This window comes from Momordica charantia, assembly GCF_013281855.1.
Source record: "Momordica charantia cultivar OHB3-1 chromosome 8 unlocalized genomic scaffold, Mcharantia_2.0 BLBB01000008.1, whole genome shotgun sequence".
Lineage (NCBI taxonomy): Eukaryota > Viridiplantae > Streptophyta > Magnoliopsida > Cucurbitales > Cucurbitaceae > Momordica > Momordica charantia.
In genome coordinates, this window is record NW_028275166.1 from 2265348 (window position 1) to 2286643 (window position 21296).

The 21296-nt window shown below is 33.2% G+C and overlaps 2 protein-coding genes across 3 annotated transcripts; one reads left to right on the top strand and one right to left on the bottom strand.

Annotated features, from left to right (window-relative positions):
- The first annotated feature begins 3310 nt into the window (after positions 1-3310).
- Positions 3311-10389, top strand: LOC111004906 (PH, RCC1 and FYVE domains-containing protein 1). 2 transcript variants are annotated; one of them, XM_088128001.1, is made up of 10 exons: positions 3311-3464; positions 3726-3943; positions 4099-4185; positions 4788-4877; positions 5153-5239; positions 5344-5445; positions 6220-8295; positions 8525-8671; positions 9035-9483; positions 9761-10389. In XM_088128001.1, exons 2-10 carry the CDS (start codon positions 3896-3898, stop codon positions 9933-9935), a joined length of 3261 nt encoding a protein of 1086 aa, XP_087984127.1. In that variant the 5' UTR covers positions 3311-3464; positions 3726-3895; the 3' UTR covers positions 9936-10389. The 2 variants fall into 2 exon arrangements, with proteins under 2 accessions (XP_087984127.1, XP_087984128.1); XM_088128002.1 differs by having other exon boundaries at positions 6226-8295.
- Positions 10390-14704: 4315 nt separating this feature from the next.
- Positions 14705-17272, bottom strand: LOC111005058 (GATA transcription factor 12). Its single transcript, XM_022276415.2, has 2 exons — positions 16707-17272; positions 14705-15817 (listed from the first exon to the last, which is right to left on the bottom strand). The coding sequence occupies exons 1-2, from the start codon at positions 17049-17051 to the stop codon at positions 15062-15064; spliced, it is 1101 nt and encodes a 366-aa protein (XP_022132107.1). The 5' UTR covers positions 17052-17272; the 3' UTR covers positions 14705-15061.
- Between the last annotated feature and the right edge of the window lie 4024 nt (positions 17273-21296).

Below are 21296 nucleotides of genomic sequence, written 5' to 3' on the forward strand. Positions count from 1 at the left end.
TACCGTTCAAGCAATTAAAATAAAAAAATATTTCTTTTCTAGACAGTTAAAATATCGCATCACTTACAATCTGTCATTAAATTAATATATTATAAATAAATTTTTTTGAAAGAAATGGTAATAAAAATGCACCTGCGAAGATATTTCAAAGGGTTCTGGAAGTGGAAACCAAGTCGTGGTGACGTCATTTGTACGTATGGGGGTGGTTCAGTTTCAGCTATTTTCTCCATTTTTTTTCTTTTTGTTTCTTTCTGAAAATAGTTCGATTTGTCGTTTTCGACTAACGAAGCCCTTCGCCGTCAAGTTTTACGGTTTCTTCCATCTATTTGAATTTTCTCTCACATTTGACTTTCCAGAATTATTTGACCAATCGTCGTTTCACGTTCAACTCTTATTGGTCCATTTTGCCCGCCAAGAATAATCGTAAATACAAAGAAAAAACACACACGAACAGAATCTCTTCCCCTTTTACCCCTCCTTTTCTCCGGCTGCCCCTCAATTTCAAAAGGGGCATTGACGGAAGACAACATTAAGTTAAGGGTCGCCGCGTATCCAATATTTTATTTTGATTAATTAGCTGTGTCACTGTCATTTGCCCCATCGATTTAAATAATAACTATAGAAAATAATATTTTATACATATAAGATTTTGATTCGCTTCGTTCGACGTGCATTTATGGCAATTAATTTTAAATAATATAAATCTATGGTTCAAGGAAATCCATGTCACGCTATATTTTTATAATCCCACGTGTCTAGACTCTAGAGCATGTGATTTTTCCCCCATAGATAGCAATTATTGATCGATGTTATTTGTATTCACATGATATTTAAATAATTTTTACTGTACAATGTTTAAAACATGATCATATCCATTTGACGTTTCATATTATTTCATTTAGTTTAGTACAATAATCTTCGATTTTGTACTGTACGCTTTATATAAAAGGTAGATTTTTAATTTTGTATTATGCAATAGTTTAAATTTTGAATTTATTAAAATATTACAAACCTAGCAACTACTGGGAGCCAATCAAGTTTTGGGTGACCGATAGTAACCACCTACGTATTGTTATCAATGAACATTTACTCAATATTGTTAAATTTGTCTCGATAAACATAATTTTTAAATAGAAAATAATAAAATAAAATATGATAAATTATAAGTTTAGTACTAATAGATTAGTGAATTTTAAAAAATTGCTCACAGGTCTTACAGCAGGTCTATGACTTTCAATTTTGTGTAGGTCATTGACATATTTATATTTTTGAAAATTAATAGATATTTAATTCAATTTTCTGTTAGACAAAACTTCAACCTTCAATTATGTGTCTAATAAATATATAAAATTTCATAAGAATATATAATTGACATCTATTTTTTTTAGTAGAACAAGTGGGAGTATGGAATTCAAACTTATGACCTGTTGATCATAGACACATGTCAATTATTGCTGAGCTAAATTCAGGTTGGCTGACTGACATTGATCTAACAAAATATAAAACATTAATTTCCATTATCCCATCACTAAAATGAAACAAGATTATTAGGGGTTTTAAAAGGTAGGGTTTTTGAAGTTAACAAAAAATGTAGGGTTTTTCAGTAATTTTATTTGATAATCTTTGTAGCCATATGGTTTTTCCTGTTCCGTGGAGGGTGGGTCTGAGATGAGACATGTGGCATGGTGAGAAATACTTACTATTTAGTCGATTATAAGTATTTTTTAAAAATTCTATGGATTTTATTTTTAAGAATGTTGATGATCAGAAATACCATGAAAAAAATATAACTTTTTAGAGGAGGTAGATACGTCATAACCACCAAAATTTCTATGGCATTTTTTCTTTTTCGGATAAAGAAATTTCTATATGGTGTTTGATTGCATGCAAGTGATATTAGAATTCATAAATATAATTAAAAGCACGTTAAATTATCTCTAGAGAGAAGAAATACTTAATTGGAGATTTGAAACTGCCGACTTTAAAGGAAGAATATTGGATATCTTGACCACTCGATTATATTCATAGAAAGTTCAACTTTGGTTTTGAAGCTATATAAAGAAAAAATACTACTTACTAAATTTTTGATAGGAGTTGCGTTGCCCCAAACTCTATATAAAATAAAATAACCTAGACATCGCAACGACTGCTATTTTATCCAGGGATAAATCAAAGTGAGATGTCCTTGATTTATGGTACTCAATGGACTCACAATCTTTTCTACGGTAAACTATACTTTATTAATAGTACTTATATTAGTATGTTCATTTATATTTATGGTGCCCATAATGGATGTCAGATGATTATCGATATAAAATTAATTTAAAAAAATAGGCTAAATTTTAAAAAACCCTTAATTTTATATTTTGCTTAAAAAATACTTCTTTCTTTTCAAAAGTTTCAATACTACCGTATCATTGACCTTTTACGTAGAAAATACCATTTGAACAAATATCTATTAATATTTTGAATGAAAAGTTGATGTGGCAGAATCTAATATACATGACAAGTTTCAAACCCTATGATGGTCACTAACATTAATAATTAGTAATTTCTATGTGTTTTCCCGACACCAAATATTGTAGGATCAGGTGGTTGTACCGTGAGATTAGTCGAGGTGCGCGTAAATTGATCCAGACACTCACGAATATAAAAAAAATGCATAGCAAGGTAAGTAGATCAGACTTGACTACACTATAAATCTTAAAATAGATGAAATGTTGAAGAACTTATCGTTTTTAACATATTGAATTAGAGCCAGAATGAGTAGAAAATGGAGAATTAACTCTCTTGACAAGGGGCGAAAAGTACTTTTAAGGCAAAATTTTAATTTTAATTGTCGAGTCGAAAATCTCATATTTTTTATTCAAACAATTATGAAAGGTTAAACGTAGTATTATAACTTTTAAAGAATAAAGATATTTTTTAAATAAAGAAACAAAGTTTAGGGGGTATTTTTATAAATTTAACCTAACAAAGATGATTAAATGCATCAATTAACAGAGAGAACATAAATTTCCGAGGGAAAGTAGGAGGTTAAAATAGAGTTAAACTCGCTAGGACATATATTTTCGAGGGAAAGCAGGAGGTTAAAAAAAACCCAAAGAAAAGAAACACAAATTATATGTAATGAAAGCAATGGTTTTTTTTTTCTTCTGTTGGAGGATCACGTCGCAGGTAATAAGGTGGTTAAATGCAAATTGTTTAAATTAATTAATAATTTTGAAGTTGGTGAATGAACGGCGAAGATTGAATAATTATTATCCAATGATAATTAGTTTTGGTGTTTGTTTAACGGCTTCCGTAATAGCGCCACGACTGAGAAACCACTTTCTTTTTCCGAGCGAAAAAACAGTGAAACGATGAATCCACAAGCATTCTATTGCATTGCAGCTTCTTCTTCGTTTATTCCCCGATTTCTTTCCACAGTTGCAGTTTCTGGTTTCAATCTCGCCAGATAACAGGTAACATCACTCATTATTCCTCTATATGTTTTTCGTTCCATTTTTCTTTTCTGTTTCTCGGATTTCTTATTTACATTGGCGTGAATGGTGGAGCCGGAGCTTTAATTTGTGATCCGCGAGTCTTGTGATTGGATTTGAGTTAAATCGAATGAATTTTTGAGTTGTCTGATCTATTGAATGTTTTCTAATTTATCGTATTGGTGATCGCCGTGGCGTTGTGGAGAGAGGTTCAAATCGTGTTGTGTGTTTTTTATGTGAAAGGTGGATTTGGAGAATTTTGATGAGAGGTCAGAAGAGAAGGAAGCAGCGCATGCATCTATGAAGAAGACTGGGGTACGCAGGTCGCCACCGCACTACCTGATGCAATTGTCGCTCGTCGACATTGTTGTGCTTCTTCTTCATGCGGTTTCCCCACGATCTTCTCAGATGGAATGGCAGATCCTGCTAGCTATGGGAATCACGAGCGTGACGTTGAGCAAGTCAGTTATTCTCACGCTTCCTTCAAAACCATGTCCCTCTCTCTCTATCTCTCTCCCTCTCTAGCGAGCGCCATTATGCAAGGTCGTCGGACCTCGGTGCTCTGTTTGTCTTTGCTTTTCTCCTGAAATGCGTTTTGTTGTTTGTAATCTTCAAGGCAATTATCACTTTGAAAAAAGGAAGTCAACTAATCAAGTATAGCAGAAAAGGAAAACCGAAGCTCTGCCCATTCAGAATCTCTACTGTGAGTAATAATTTCCTTGTAGGGACACAGCATGTTCATTATTTAATTCCATTCAAAGCTGCTTGTCGTTCTACAGTGCCATAAGTACTGGATTTGTTATTTTGTGATATTAATTAGATGTGTAATGCACTATTGAAATTCTATACCGTTTGGTTCTATTAAAAATGATGCATGTACGAATATTAGCATATGAACAACTAGATTAATAATTATTTTAAACCACAAACATATTGGTGGGTACCATAACTTTCCACTGTATTTCTTTTACTGCAACGAATTTTCTTACTTTCAGGATATCACTGGATATTGTTGGTATTTTTAATTCAAATTGTAAAGAAGTCATAGGACATTCTTCGAATCCTGTCTTCACTTCCCCAAATTTGGTTCATCAATAGATGAAGAAATGTATTTCAGATTTCGGGTCATAAGAGGCACAATGTCTGTGGCAAGGTGTGACAGAGTTGATGAGCATAGGCAAAAATAACAAAACTAATGCTTTCTCTGATCATTTCCACCAGTTTCATCATCTTGTCCGCAGGCATTATGATGCCGTAGATTATGCATGACTTCATAATTTTAACTTGAGTGTGACTAATTATCAGGACGAAACCACGCTGATCTGGTACTCACATGGAGAAGAAAGGAGCTTGAAACTATCTAGCATCTCACGAATTATCCCAGGACAAAGAACTGTGAGTTAAAACTACCTCATTTTATTCGTTTGCTCATACAATAGCTCAATTTTTAGCCTTAATTAGCTTTATCAACTTGATACTAAGAAGCAGATGTCACTTGGGTTCTTTATTTTTCTCTGTTTTCTTCTCCTCTTGTTCTCTTATCTTTATCCATAATGCTACAATTTACGTTTTGAACTTCAAAAAGATTAAGAATGATATTTCTTTTCTTCTCTTCTTCTTCTTCTTCTTCCTTTTTCTCCTCCTCTTCTTTTCTTTTGTTTCCCTTGCAGGCTGTGTTTAGAAGGTATTTGAGGCCTGAAAAGGATTACTTATCATTTTCGTTATTGTATAGAAACGGGGAACGGTCACTTGATTTGGTCAGTGAAACTCATGGAAATATTTAAATTTCCACTTCATATCTGTAGTATCTCTGATTGGAGAGTAATTTCTGTGATTTTTTTCGTTTTTATCCTGTTTGTAGATCTGCAAGGATAAAGGTGAAGCTGAAGTCTGGCTTGTTGGCCTTAAGAATTTAATTTCTTCAAGAACACAGCATGGACGTACTAGGAGTGATTTTTCAGAAGTGAGTTTTTACTTTGCATTCACTACAATAATGAGCCTTGTCTTGTTCTTTTTAGCTTTTGTCCTGGATAGTTCGAATATTGTTTTTTTGTACCGTTCTTGCATTAGAGTTTAGTTCACATGAAAGGTAGCATCAGGGAGCTGTGAAATTATCCATGTGAATGCAATAGCACAATGGATTCGCATAGATAATCTTCATGCAGAAAATATATATGATAGCTGCAATACTAGTCGAACTCAAAGCAGCATACCACGAATGAGTATCTAATGCATGCACGAGGACGAGTCCAATCTTTTCCCACACTTTATCAGCAATATGTTAGGTAGTTGGAAAAGCATCTCTTCGGGTTCGCGCATACCACTTCTAGCATATCAATCATTAATGAGATCTCGTGACACAGAGAATAAAAGGGCCTGTTCAAAACATATCTACAATTTCTACCATTCTTTAGTATTATATGAACATAATTTCAGATTCAGTTCTATCAACCGCATATCCTGTACTTCACTGTTTTTTTTTTAATAAATACCTATTTTCAAACTAGATACCGAATAGGCCCTAACATTTCAAATTATGCACAAGTTGACCTTTTTCTGTCAGTTATGAAGTAAGGATATGGTTTACCCAATCTGCAGAATATGATTAAAAATCTTCCAAAGTTCCGCTGTACTGTTTTACAATCTTGATTCTTAATCATATAACCATAGATCATTTGGGTTGGCCATTTACTGCTTTTTAGCTGGTTATCATTTATCATTTTTTCTACTTTCTTAGTTTCAGGATGGTAGTGATTTCTTTCATAGTGGTCGACCTTTTGGTGCAACCTTAGAATTTAGTAACAGCATAGCTCGTGGAAGGGATTCGATTGATTTAAATTACCGTGAGTCTTCATTGCATTTCGTAAGTTCAGATGTGGGTTCAGAACGTGCAAATATGCAACTAAGAACAAGTGGTGGAGATGGTTTCCGCATCAGTGTATCAAGCACTCCTAGCTGTTCAAGTGTAGGATCAGGACCAGATGATATAGAATCACTGGGTGACGTTTATGTATGGGGTGAGATTTGGTCTGATGTAGTTTTACCTGATGGATCTGCAAATCCAATACCAGTAAGGAACGATGTGCTGGTTCCAAAGCCATTGGAGTCGAACGTTGTTCTTGATGTTCAGCAGATTGCTTGTGGTTCCCGACACATTGCTCTTGTAACGAGGCAAGGTGAGGTTTTCACATGGGGTGAAGAATGTGGGGGACGGCTTGGTCATGGAACTGATAGAGACTTTAGTCGCCCTCATCTTGTTGAGTTTCTGGCAGTTAGTAATGTAGACTTTGTGGCTTGTGGTGAGTATCATACATGTGCCGTGACCAATTCAAACGATTTATTCACTTGGGGCGACGGCATCTTTAATGCTGGTGTTCTTGGCCATGGCACTGATGTGAGTCACTGGATACCCAAAAGAGTTATCGGTCCTTTAGAAGGACTTCAAGTTTTATCTGTTGCATGTGGCACGTGGCATTCAGCATTAGCAACTTCCAATGGAAAACTATACACATTTGGTGATGGAACATATGGTGTATTAGGCCATGGTGATAGGGAGAGCGTGGCATATCCAAGAGAGGTGCAGCAATTGAGTGGACTTAGGACCATAAAAGTTGCTTGTGGAGTCTGGCATACTGCTGCTATTGTTGAGGTTATGGGTCAGACTGGTTCAAATATGTCGTCTAGGAAGTTGTTCACTTGGGGAGATGGTGACAAATACCGTTTGGGTCATGGAAACAAGGAAACTTATCTCCAACCTACTTGTGTTTCTTCACTCATAGACTACAATTTCCACCAGTTAGCATGTGGACACACCATGACTGTGGCCCTTACCACATCAGGTCATGTGTTTACCATGGGTGGGACTGCATATGGGCAGCTTGGCAATCCAACTTCTGATGGAGTTATTCCTTGCTTGGTGCAGGATAGATTAGTTGGTGAATTCGTTGAAGAAATTTCATGCGGCGCATATCATACAGTTGTTCTCACATCCAGAAATGAAGTATTTTCTTGGGGCAGGGGTGTCAATGGAAGATTAGGACACGGAGATATAGAAGATAAGAAGACCCCAACACTCGTGGAAGCACTCAAGGACAGGCATGTTAAAAGTATATCTTGTGGCTCAAGTTTCACTGCAAGTATATGCATTCATAAGTGGGTTTGCGGGGCAGATCAGTCAATTTGCTCTGGTTGTCGTCAAGCATTTGGTTTCACCAAGAAGAGGCACAATTGCTATAACTGTGGGCTGGTGCATTGTCATGCATGCAGCTCCAAGAAAGCTTTAAAAGCAGCACTGGCACCTACCCCAGGAAAACCACATCGAGTTTGCGATTCTTGCTATGCTAAACTTAAATCTGCTGAGGCTGGTAACAATTTTGCTGTAAATAGAAAAATGACATCCAATCGTCGCTCAACAGATTACAAGGAAAGATATGATAGAGGGGAGGTGAGACCCTCTCGTATTCTATTGTCTCCCACCACGGAACCGGTTAAATATCATGAGATTAAATCAGTAAAACCAGGGAGTAGGCCAACTTCTCCTTCTATGGTCCGAGCTTCTCAGGTGCCATCTCTTCAGCAACTGAAAGACATTGCATTTCCAAGTTCGCTGAGTGCTATTCAAAATGCTTTGAGGCCTGCAGTCGTAGCACCACCATCACCACCACCAATGGGCAATTCAAGACCTGCATCACCATACTCAAGGAGGCCAAGCCCTCCACGCTCAACTACTCCGGTATTTTCAAGGAGTGTTATCGATAGTCTCAAGAAGTCAAATGAGACGCTGAATCAAGAAAATTCAAGGCTTAAAAGCCAAGTATGTTCTCTTGTATATCTAACATTTTTGCTTGGTTATTGCACTATTCTTATTTTCTTTTATAGAAACCTACATCCAAAATATTTTTTTTGTTTAAAAAACATTTTGTGTTTTCAAATCAAATAAATAATTTCATCTACGATTCATTGGAACAAAAAAAAGCCCGGCTGACTAGGCTAGGCCTAAAGAAACTTGGTTCCATTCATATTAATTCAATCGTGTTTTTCAGCTTAAGAGTTTGAAGCAGAAATGTGATATTCAAGATACGGAAATTCAGAAATTGCACAAAAATGTAAATGAAGCAGCTTCATTAGTTGAAGAAGAATTCTCCAAGGGCAAAATAGCAAAGAAATTAGTTACAACAATAACAGACCAGGTAATCCAAATATATTACGGTTTGAATTACTTCATTTAGTTTAGTAGTTGGTTCAGATAACTTGAAAGGATGCTTTAGATGTCATTGGTAGCTTTACTAATTTTATTTGCAGGTTTGTAAAAAGCTATTATTTTATCAGACAAGATAAGCAGCCTTCTAAGCTCTGAATATGTCAAATGGTTGATTCTTGTATCCTCTAGTTAGAAGAAGTCATAAAAATATGTTATTTGAACCACAAGAGCATGAAAACAGTTATCTTCTTCATAATTTTTATCATGGAAAAACCACAACACAAATTGCAAGCCATTGATTCAATTACTATTGACGCGTGTTGATTAATGTAAATTTTTCCCACTTGTTTAGTTGAAGGAAATCACAGAGAAACTGCCAGAGATATCCGAGGGTGAAACTTTCAAAGCCATGTATGAGCAAGCTGAAGCTTTCTTAAATATGGTTGAGACATCGAAATCTTCATCTTTGCCTACGAGTCAAGCAACTAACAATCTAACTGCACCCAATAACGGATCTACTGCCTCATTTGACGATTCTTCAAAGAGGATAGGTGACAATGTAGATGCTGCAGGAATTAAGGACTTAACGCAGGAGAATGTAAATAATCTTCTAGAAAGTAAGAGAAATTCTGCTAGGGAAGCCGTTTCTCAAAGTGCAGAAAATGGCTCGAGATCACCAATTTCTTCAACACCATTGACTGAAGGCGAAAAGCAAGTTATTGAGCAGTTTGAACCTGGTGTTTATGTAACTTTGGTTGTGCTTTCAAATGGTACCAAGATTTTCAAACGCGTTAGATTCAGGTATCCAACTCTAAAAACAGTTACATTTGAAAGATATCACATCTCACATGTGCATTTAGAACACTATATAACTTCTCTTCTATGTGCAGCAAAAACCATCCTTGAACACATGTCATCTCATTATGTTGTGATCATGATTTTGGAAAAATGCAGCAAGAGTTTATGTCGTTTTACATATGTCAGACATGGACTTGCTCGTAACTGTTGCTTTGAATGCTTTCGACGCATTTCTTTTCCTTGCTTGTCTAACTTTGTTCAAAATTACAATGTGTTGCAGCAAGAGAAGGTTTGATGAGCAGCAAGCAGAAGACTGGTGGAATAAAAACAAAGACAGGCTGCTTAAGAGGTACAACCCATCAACAAGCAGCTCTACGCCAACAGGCTCACCTAAAACTCAACCATCTACAGAGGAAAGCAATGAAGTTCCATCAGCTTCCAAAGTGGATCTATAGGAATCCCAAGGGGATTGCTTTAGAATAGCAGCATCAGGTTTCTACCATATCATTTAGCAGATTTCGTTCCAGACAGAAGCAACAAGAGAAGATTCAACTCCAGAATAAGACAAGGTAAACTCCACTTTCTTCAAGTGGGGCAAAGAAGACATCGAAGGTTAGTTAATTTGGACGCATAAATAACCTCACAGTGACTTCTCCATTCATTTATTCTTTATTATTTCATTTCATTTTCAGCATCTCCTTAATTGCGTCGCCATTCATTTTCTTCTAGCTTCTGATGATGATGATGCTGATGTTTCTAGAATTGAGAAGTTCTAATTTAGTGTTGTACTCGTTCCCTGTGAAGCTCCATTTCATCCTCTCCTGTTTAAAAAACTTTTCAATGGGGTTATTATGGCCGTTTCCCTCATTCTTGGTGAACTTCAATAGTGAAGAAGATTTGTTTAGTTCAGGCTATTATTATTATAGCTTCAAGTTCACTTTTCTAGGAATGCATAGGGAATATCTTGGATTTGTCATCCACAAAGTGTAGGAGTTCATGTTGTTCCAAAGATGTATTTCCTACTTCTAAAAAAACCGGATCAAATAAACTAATTTTTTTGAAAAAAATTATTCAAATTTACCAAAATCATATTATTTTCAGAACTCCTTTTTTTAGTACAATTTTAAGAACTACTTGAAACCTTTAGTAATTGCTTTATGAAGAAAACAAAAACAAAAAACAAACACAATTTTTCATAGTTTTCGGCATGGGCTTTAAGCATAATCATGGGCTTGATATAAAAATAAGGGATTAGTATATCGATGGAATGTATGGAATTTACACGTGAAACAAACTTATTCACCGATCACCTAAATTACAAAACTATCCTTTTTATATACATATTAATATTAATTGATTTTTAAATTTCAGAATTCATTGATTGGAAGGTTATATTTTGAATCTAAAATACCAAAACATCCAAAAATATCCCAAAATCCCTCAAATTCGAAAACCTCCAAAAGTATCCCAAAATTCCCCCAAATTCGAAAACCCCCAAATTCGAAAATAGTGACTGTTCGTGTCTTCTTCTCCGTTCGTCGGGATTATTCATCCAATTGCTTGCGCCTTCTCCAACGATTCACCTCGATTTCATTTGCTCCTCCATTCGTCTGCTTCATCTGTCTCAGAGGCTTCGTATCCGTCGTAAAGTTGTCTGTTCCCATCGTCCAGCAGTCCGTTTCCGTTCTACCATCGTTTGGTTTCTATCCGCTCCTTCATCTCCGGTCCCCACCTCCATTTTTCTCTGTCGCCGGAGCAGTTCGTCTCCGTTTATCTCGATCGAAAAGTTTGCATTCCAATATATCCTAATATAATAGGGTTCTATGAGAATATATCTTATAGTTTGATCTTAGCATACAGAGCACCATAACAAATTTGTGTATTTTCCTTTTTGTGTGTAGGGATATATGGGGATATATGTTGCCTTGCACTCTTTACCTTTTTTTGTATAGGGATATATTGGGATATACGGGGAAAAAGTGCTCGAACGGAGAGAAACATGTTGAATCATCAAGCAATTAGTGTCGAAATTTTGTATGGGGCCCACGATAATTAAAGGAATATGATTACAATTTAGGAATTCAAATCTTTTAAATTTCCAAAAAAAAAATAACTATAATAAAAATAAATGTAATAAATAAGGGTAAAATTGGTATTATAAAAAAATCGCAGAAATCTAAAAATGTAAAATTTGAAAACTTTAGACATTTATGAAATTAAATTTAGAAAACAGTCCTACACAGCATTATCTCTAAAATAAACCAGTCTACATATTGAGGGTTGAGGCCTATAGAAGTGCTACAATTCTTGGTCTCTTAGAGAATCTTTTATTATTATTATTTTTTTTTTCAAAGCTAAAGAGAGAAGAATTTGAATTCGAGTTGGATTTCTTTACACCAATTAATAATTTCAATACCATCACTTCTAGTATTTTTTTTTTTTTAAATGAGTTTAAGTGAAGTTTTAAAATATTGAAGACCAAATCCAGATGGGAGCAAAGAATTGTTATCATTAAAAAAAGAAAAAAATAGAAGTGATACCATAAGGTTTGTGTATAAAGAAATAGAATAGAAATATTTAGTGAAGAAATGAAGAGATTGTGGTGATAAAGATGAGAAGAGGAAGGTGAGAAAAGTGGGTAAGCTGATGAATGCTTCCCATTTGTTTGAAAAGAAGTTTGTCTCCATTTTAGATATACATATCCATGTGGGGAGGCCTCTTCTTGCCTTCCCCTTTGTCCCTTTTTTTTTCCCTCTTTCTTATCACCACCGCTATTTACTTTCATTCTCGGTCTAGTTTTTATACTTCTAGAAATGACGAATTAAGCTATTGATTTAAAAGTTTTAGTTAAAAGTTTGATCAGAAAATAACTTATATGTGGATACGAGTGAATAAAAATTTCTACCATTCAAAAGTGATTCATATGAATTGATTATAGCATAATTTAATGTCTATGACTTCATCGTTAGACTAAATTGTCACAAAAAGAAATGGTATAAAGAGCCAAATGTGTTTTTTTTTTTAAACCTCAATTGTTTAATAAATTCTCTCTCCTTTCCCATGCAAATCATGTAGCCCAATGGAAGGAGAAAGAGAAGAGAAAAAAAAAAAAAAAAACCCTTCATTGTGCAATTAACTAGTGTGTAGTGGAATAATATTTGCTCTAACATAGTAATGATTGATTTACTCAACCTTTAGTAAATTGTTCCTTAATAAAAAAAATTACAAAATTATAAGTGGGAGAAAAGAGATTCAATTTAAAAATGTTTGTTTTCAAAAAACTCAACTTATCAACTAAAGTTTCTCAATTTAATAGGTTGCAAATAAGTCATTCATATCACATCTCTCCCTTTTCTAATTCTAATATCTCATCTTCTTATTTTGTGTATAAAATGTTAATTTTATAAGTTACATTAATAATAAAAAAAAAGATGGTTGACGGAAGGGGAGGGAAAAAAAAACATATGCAAATGAACCTATACAATACCCACCCATTTTAATAAAAAGTGGATCTGATTCAAAAAATAATTATAATAATTAAATTGGATGATTTGATGAGATTTCTTTGATCCAATCATTTCTTAATGTAAATGATCCTATCTTATTGATTAAAAAATAACACTCTTTTAATAAAGACAAACTTCATAGATCAAATTTGGAAGAAAAAAGAAAAGAAATAATATTATTTTTTCCCCACACTTTATAAAAAGTAAAAATATCCCAATTTATTAGCTTAAGAAGAGGAGAGTGTAGAGTTTATGTGTCAGTGTCTGTGATGAGAAAATATATAAGAAATAAAAGCACTTTCTTTTGCAAAAAAATAAAAGCACTTGGAAAAGTTGAAAAAATAGGGGCATGTGATCACACCAAAAACTTTGCCTTTTTTTATTTTTTTTAGATGTCAGAATTTTAATATATAGTTTTTGTATGTATTATTTGCTTACTACTTTTGATTTTGATTTCTTATTTATTTGGTTTTTATTATAATTTAAATTCAACTCTTGTCTAAGTTCAAATTTTGGGAGCCTTTGGCAGCTCTCGATCAAGGAAAAATGGGCAACGCATCATATTATATCGTGAAAATAGATCAATTTGTAAATCTTTATGTCAATTTAATTTCTAATATTTCATATATATAGTAAAATGTAACAAAATTTTCATGTAAAAAGTCATTTCAAACTTCAAGGTTTTATGTTTTGCCATAAGAACTTTGAAGATTGAAGTTGTCATATTAATTGAGATGTCAAAATTTTAAAACATTACTTTACATTTAAAAAAATGTTAGGACTAATCAAATGCACCTCATCGAAATTTATCTTTATTTAGAGCAATCAATGTGCCCATATCCCAATTATTTGATTTTGAGTAATATTGTCTTATTTTATATATAATATTTTTCATTTCTTATTATTTCCTGTTTTTTAATAAAGTAAAACAAAAGTATTTTGATTTGTTTTCTATTTTAGAATTTTGTTCGAAAACTTTTTTTTTAAATATTACGTTATATTTATTGTATAAAAAAGACAGAACACTAATTTTATTTATATTTTTGAAAGCCTGAAAATAAGGGAAGAAAAAAAATTAGAAACTGTATTTCATGGTTTTAAAAATTTGCATAAAATTTTAAGATTATTTCTCAAAAATAAAAAAAAAAACAAGAAAAAACAAATAACCAAAGAATACTTATATATTATAAATGATTAGTTTAGTTAAACTTACAAGAAAAAATCATTATTTCAATCATTATTTTTAATGTGTTAAAGTGAATATGTATTCAAGTCTTTGATTGATCAGGCTTTTTAAGATATGTTCTATTTCATTGCCTGATCGGGACGAGTGTAGCCTAAATCCAATCTACCACATATTCATTTAGGGGGCGTTGTCGTTCTAGGAGAACACTTTCTCATTTCTTATTCGACTTCATCGATATATGGTTCTTCGATTCGTTACATCGCGCTTCATTTGATTATTCTATTTTCTCTTTCCACACTATTAGTATCTTTGCTTAGGAAGCAGTTGTTAGACTAAAAAATAAACTTTTTAAAAGTTTAGAAACTGAAGGCACCTTAAAATTTACGGATTGAAATCAACATTATTTTGAAAGCTGCTGAAATAGAATATAACAAATTTGAAAATTTAAATACTAAAATCACATTTAAATTTTGATTATATTCAAAATACTCCGGATTTAAACTTCTTGATCAATTAACACAACTCTTTCCCATGTAATTTTCTCTTTATTCTACAAACAACACCCATCTCAAAAAACGAAAAAAAAAATAGTAATGTCTATGAAAATATCAAAATCTTAAGGTTAGAAATTGAAGAAAAATATCTAAAAGTTTGACCGACGGGATTTGACCCACTAACCCACCAACAAAAAAATTTATTAGATGAGACCGTCACTAACGACTATTGAGTACGCATTCGAATTTGTATGTCCTTTAAAATGATCGGATACATATCCGAGAAGCGTCTGGTAATTTATGTCTTGTTCATCTGTGTGAGTAGGTAAAATTACAACCACATTGTTTCGGCTCCTCCAATAATTAATCGGAATGAACCCTATGTCTAACAGCGGTTAGATCAGCTGCCGAAAATCGGGGCCCACATGTTGGTGGATGAGATAATCGTCACCGTTGGATGCATCAAATATCATATTCTGATGATGATCAAGAATCAGCTGATGCTGATGCTGCTGCTGCTGTGTTCTTTGAAGCTCCTTCTGCCGCCGGAGCTCCAGCACCTTCCGGTGAGAATTTGAATGCTTAGTGAGAACAAACGTGGGGCTGGCAGCGGGCCGGTACTCCGGCACCAGCCGGCCGGACTTGTACCGGACGCCGCACGCATTGCACAGCGTCTTTGGGCCCATTGGGCCCGTCCGCCACTGAGGCGTCTTGTCGGTGGCGCAGTGCATGCACTTCCGCCCCTCTCCGGGCGACGCGCCGGCGTCCGGACAATCCTTCTTCTTTGCTGTGACCGTGGCCTTAATGGTGGCTTTCTTTCCGGGGTGCGGCGGCGTGGCGGCGACGGCTAAGACGTCGAGTTCGGAGGAGGAGGTGGTCGGAGAGAGGGGGAGGAGGCGGGAGTTGTTCCAGTTGGTGGGAACGGCGGCGCGTGAGCGTTTGCTGCGGGCCTTGGCCGGAACGGAGACGATGTCGGGTTTGAAGATTTCGGCGGCGGCGACGGCGACGGCGGGGGAGGGCTGCCGGATTTGGAAGGTTTCGTCGGATTTGACTTTGACGCCGGAGATTAGCTCCAGCTTTTGCATGTCCTCGCTGGAAAATGATTCCTCTACGAAGTTTGAAAGCCATTCCAGCTCAGCTAAATCGTCGTACTGTAAAAATATTCAACACTGTTAATAATAATAATAACAATTTGTTTTAATTAGTCAAATTTACCATCTTGTCTTAGTTTCTTAAAATAAAATTAATTACATAAATGCTCTTGTTTATTTCACATTTTTAAGTAAATAATAAACCTAGCCAAAGTGGTCGAACATTTAAAAAATTAACGGGTTGAAAATTGAATGTTGTATTTAAATATAAATAATATTTTAGGAGCTAGTTCTAACTACACCATTAAAATTTTAAAGTTATAAAAGAATAACTTAACCCCAACTGTTTTTTTTTTTTTTTAATAATGGTTACCTACTGTACTTAACTATTATTCTTTAACTATCTCACCAAAAATAAAATAAATATAGAGGATAATACTTTTATGTTACAAATAAGGTAAGGTGTTTTAAACTTACTATTAAAGAAAAAACACATATAAAAAATGTATGTACATAGCATAGAATGAAATAGAGTAACTCTTTTAGTTAAAAGATAAAATAATATATGCTAGGAAAATAATACTTATGTTAAAAAGAAAAGAAAAAGTTGTAATGTTTTAAAAATATTATAAACTTAAAATGGAATAAAATTAAAGATATTTTTTTCGTTTGAAATACTCACCGCCTCTCGATTCAAGATATATGTCAATTATGGTTCGGAGCCGAAATGGTTTCTTAGCAAAGCAGTGTTATAAATATTTATTATGCAGTGTGACAAATTAAGTAAGGAATCCCGTCAATTGTATTGAAAGGTAAAAAGAGAAAGGGTAAAAGGGTGAAATGAGAGAGGCCAAGACGGCGTCGGTTCGAGAGATGAAGAAATTGGCGAGGTGTAGGGAAGAAAGGGAAAAGGGGGAAAAAGAAAGCAGAAGCAGAAGCAGAGGATTACCGGAACGCAGAGTTCGGTGGAGAATTTTGCGTCGCCTAAATTGGAGTGAGTAATGTCGTCGAGGAACGAATTGGGTTCGCAGCAGGAGAAGGAATTCGACGAATTGCAACTCTCGATCACGGAGACGGAGACGGAGGGATTATTATTATCGTTTCCGTTGAAGCTGCTAACGTCGGCCGCGACGCCGTCGTCGTTGGAGAAGTCGAGAAGTTCCTCGACGATGAAATGCTCGCCGCCGCAGCCGCCGTCGGTGTCGTTATCGGAGGAGGAGTGGCGAGTTTCGGCGACGAATTGGGATGAGCAGTATGCTGCATTATTGATCTGAAAATAGTCGGGAAGTTCCATGGAAGTGTGGCGCAGCGCGATAGAACGCAAGAGAAGAGAGGGAGAGGGAGAAGAAAAAAAAAATAGTGAGAGGGAGGGAGAGAGGGAAGTGGCTAAGAGCGAAGACTGAAAAATTATGGCTCTGAGAGAGGGTCGGTTTGCGTTTGAAGGGGACAAGAGGACACCTGAAATGAAGGAACCAAGCCAAGCTTCTTTTTTTCTTTTTTTTTTTTCTAATTCTAATAAATTTCAGCTCTAATTACTTCCATGCCCTTGCCTAAATAACTAACCTCAGAGTTGTAATGCAAGAAGCGAAGCGACTCGACTAGTTTGGATTGCTAAGCCTCATCACTTCTCTTCGGTTGGCATGCAAGATCAATATCAAATATATATTTACACGTAACATCGACTTATATATGTGTATATTCTCTTGAACTAATTGATTTAGAGTAAGGAGATGAGTTGTAGTGATAAAATTACTTATTAAATAACGTTTTTTTTTATTCGTATGCCTCCTACTTTTTAAGTTCTTAAATTTGGTTTAAGGTTATGACAGAGATGTTTCACAGAGTATAGAGTAAAGGAAAGAGATTGTTAATCGGATTAAACTAAGAAAGTAACCCAATTTTATTACAAGAGATGAAGTTTATATAAACATGGTAAAAAGAAAGAAAATAAAAAGATAATTTGTCTTTAATCAAAATTTTTTCATTCACGAGGGCAACTTTGTAAGTGTGCAACTGGACAGTGATTTTTGAAAGGTTAGTAAAAGAAAAGGTTGTAATAAGATATTAATTAAGGAAATTAAAAATGTGTTTTTTTTCCCCTGAGGAACCGATCTCAGCTGGTCTATCGCTCAAACTCGTGGCATTAGGTAGCCACCAATTTCCCACAACCTCCGATTTATTTGCACTTTTTTTTATTTTCCTTGTGAAAATCGTGCTTTTCTCCCTCTAAACAAATATTGCATTTGCATTCTCTTTTATTCATCCATAATTTTAAATAATTTAAAAGTCTAGATTTCAAAAAGTCTCCCGTTTCATTTTTATTTTTATCTTATTTTTTTTTCATACTTTCCATAGAGCAAATGAACGACTTATTATTAAGTTAAACTAGGAGTATCTTCCTCGAATGAAAACATCAATCATCTTTGGCTAGAAAGATTTCTTTCTCGTGATGGCTTCCCGTGCAGGGAAAAAAGTTGTTCAGAGTTACATGGAAAGAGATATCAACATATATATTAATCTAATCACACTTTAAATTGACATAAGCTATTTGCTTGTTCTAAATTTTATTGTTTTAGTCCTTCTAGACTGCTCAACAAACCGTAGCTTAGCAAATCACATTCATCTACTTTTACAGAAATGATTCTCTCCCACTAATTAGAGAAAGATAGGTATGGGTAGGAGGGAAACACTTCACTTACTTATTTTCTTGAGATGTGTAAGCATAAAATTGTATTAAAGATTTCTATATTATGTATAAAAGAAATTGCAAATAAGAATAAAATTGGTCGCTTTTTAAAAATATAGGGACCCAAATATTTGAAAATTTTCAATATTAAAATAAATAAAAATTCAAAATACATGAATCAAAATAAATTTTTAAAAAATATGGAGAGAAAAATGAACAAAAATAAAAAATACAATAAACCGATGAACCAAAATAATATTTAAATTTAATTTAAATTCAACGCACACATCACATCCAAAATAAAGACATAAATAAAAAAGTTAAGAAAACTTACATTTTTGTACTCGGTACACACTCCTGTGTACTTACTTGGTTGGGACCTTTTTTCTCTAAAGTTTAATAAATTGTGAAATATAATTAATATCTACTTAAAATTAAATTAGAAAATTTTTCAAAACCGAAGAAGATATCGTACAAAATTTAATAGATAAGTCACGCGAATATTCAAAATGAACCCTACAAAACTAAGTAGTTATATAAATATAAATTCCTGAGCATAGTTCAAATATTTGTGAATTAAAGATATTTGAGAATTTAGATGCCTTAATATATAAATGTATAAGTCAGGTAAAAAAAATGTTAAAATTTGTTAACAATTTTTTTTTCTTTGAAATATTAAGATCAGATTAAAATTATTTAAAAAATCATGGACATTTGGCATAGTTAATTTTTTTTTTTAATCAAGAATCTTGACAATAAAAATTATACGCAAATATACCAGATAATTCCTAATCTTTGAGGTAATTCTCAATTCGTTTTCCAATGTTCAAAAATTCTCAACTTGATCTTCAACGTGCAAAAAATTCTCAATTTTGTCCTTCCATTAAAAATTTGTTGACAAAAAGTTAATGTATCATCAAATTATCATTATATTAACGTATTTGGACACTTTTGAACATGCTACTCACATGCTATATGACACACAAAACTCAACTTGTTCATTTGGAAAAATATGACCCACCAGTCAATAAAATTTATTTCTTCCAAGTGGCATGTAATTTAATGATACATTAGTTTTTTTTAATAAAGTTTTAATACATTTTTTACCTAGAGTTAATTGAAAATTTTTAATACAATAAAAATATAATTAAAAATATTAAAAGATTAGGAACCAAATTAAAAAATTACCCCTCTATTTAACCAAAATCAATAGTACACGTGGTAAAAACATCATAGAGTAAAAAAAAATGTCGGTAATGTGATAACGTGGCAGACAGCAACAGGTGGAGACTAAGCGAGGAGGGTCCCAAATTCATTGCATTTTGATACCTAGGAAAGGAGTATTCTTAGAGACATTGGATAAGGTTTTCATGTCTACATTAATTGCTCCACTTTTGGATATCTTTTGCATTTTTCTAATCTATTGAAATTTACCAAGAAAAATGGGGGGTTAATCCATGAGTGTGTAATTATACTATACAATGTAATTTAACATATCAAAATTTTAAATTTTAAATTAATACATAAAAATTATCTTTTGTATTTTTTTAAATATAGATAATAAAGCGGTTGTTAAAAATGAATTATTTTTACATACCCGCAATCGTAATCAATCAATCAAAACTTTGATTCCCTTTAATAATGTTTACCAAATTGCAGGAATGTAATCAAGTGGTGGGACTCACCTCAAACTTTGTAATCTCAAAGGTGTAATCTCATTACACGTCATTCTTTATTGTGTGGACCCCACATATATTATAATTAATGTACCATTTTTATCATTTCTCTTTCTCCAATGTTTATTAGCTTATATAATTTTATTATATAATATGATAAATTAATATCAATAAATTTTTTAAATAGATATTATTACTTTTAAATATTAGAATAATATTAATAATATGTTATATTAAAGTTTGGTTGTTCTAATAAAAAAATTGGATTTGATGTAATTTTATTTTAATTATTCGTTATGTATTAATATTAGATAAATTGTTATAATAAAAAATATTTACTATCAATAATATATTAATAAATTCAATTAAAATTTATTATAATTGTAATTTAAAAAATATTAGCACAATAATATATTTGTAATTAACTAAAAAATAGAAATGGGTATATTAGTAATTGTCATATATCTGATTCCGATTCCGATTCTGATTTCATATAGTTTTAGTAAATAACATCAAAGGAATTTTGATTACGATCCAGAAAATTTATGGTAAACAATATCAATGGAATAACATTACGATTCCGATTGATTTTATTATAATTGATTTTTATTACGATTGCGTACAAGTAAACGTGGTCTAAATTACCTAACTAGGGATGTAAGTAGAAAATTAAAAATAAGGTTACTTGTTTTTTTTTCCTTTTTTTTATCTCTAAATTATGAAAAATGAGGAAATTTTCAATAATAGTGGAATAAATTGTTATTGCTTTCAATACTTTAATTAAAAAAACAAAGAAGTTCAGAAACAGACAAATTTATATTTAGAATTAAAAAAATAAAGAGAGGGAAAAATGGGTATAAGATGAGAATTTAATCTTATAGGATAATGATAATGGTTAAGAAAAAAACTCCTATAGTTCGATTTTAATTTTGGTTTACCTAATCATGCATATGGTAGTTGAGAACTTGAGATGCAATGTAAAAAAAATTTTAAAAAAATGGCAATTTCGTTTTATATCTAAATACATGATTTTAATGAAAAATAAATATCTTTTTAGTATTTTATTAATTTGATTAGAATCTGTAGTTAAAGTGGGGTCCATATAGACGACTCAGCAAACCATGTGAGGTCAAAAGAGAAAATTGGCACTAGTCAATCCACGTGGCAGAATTTCGTA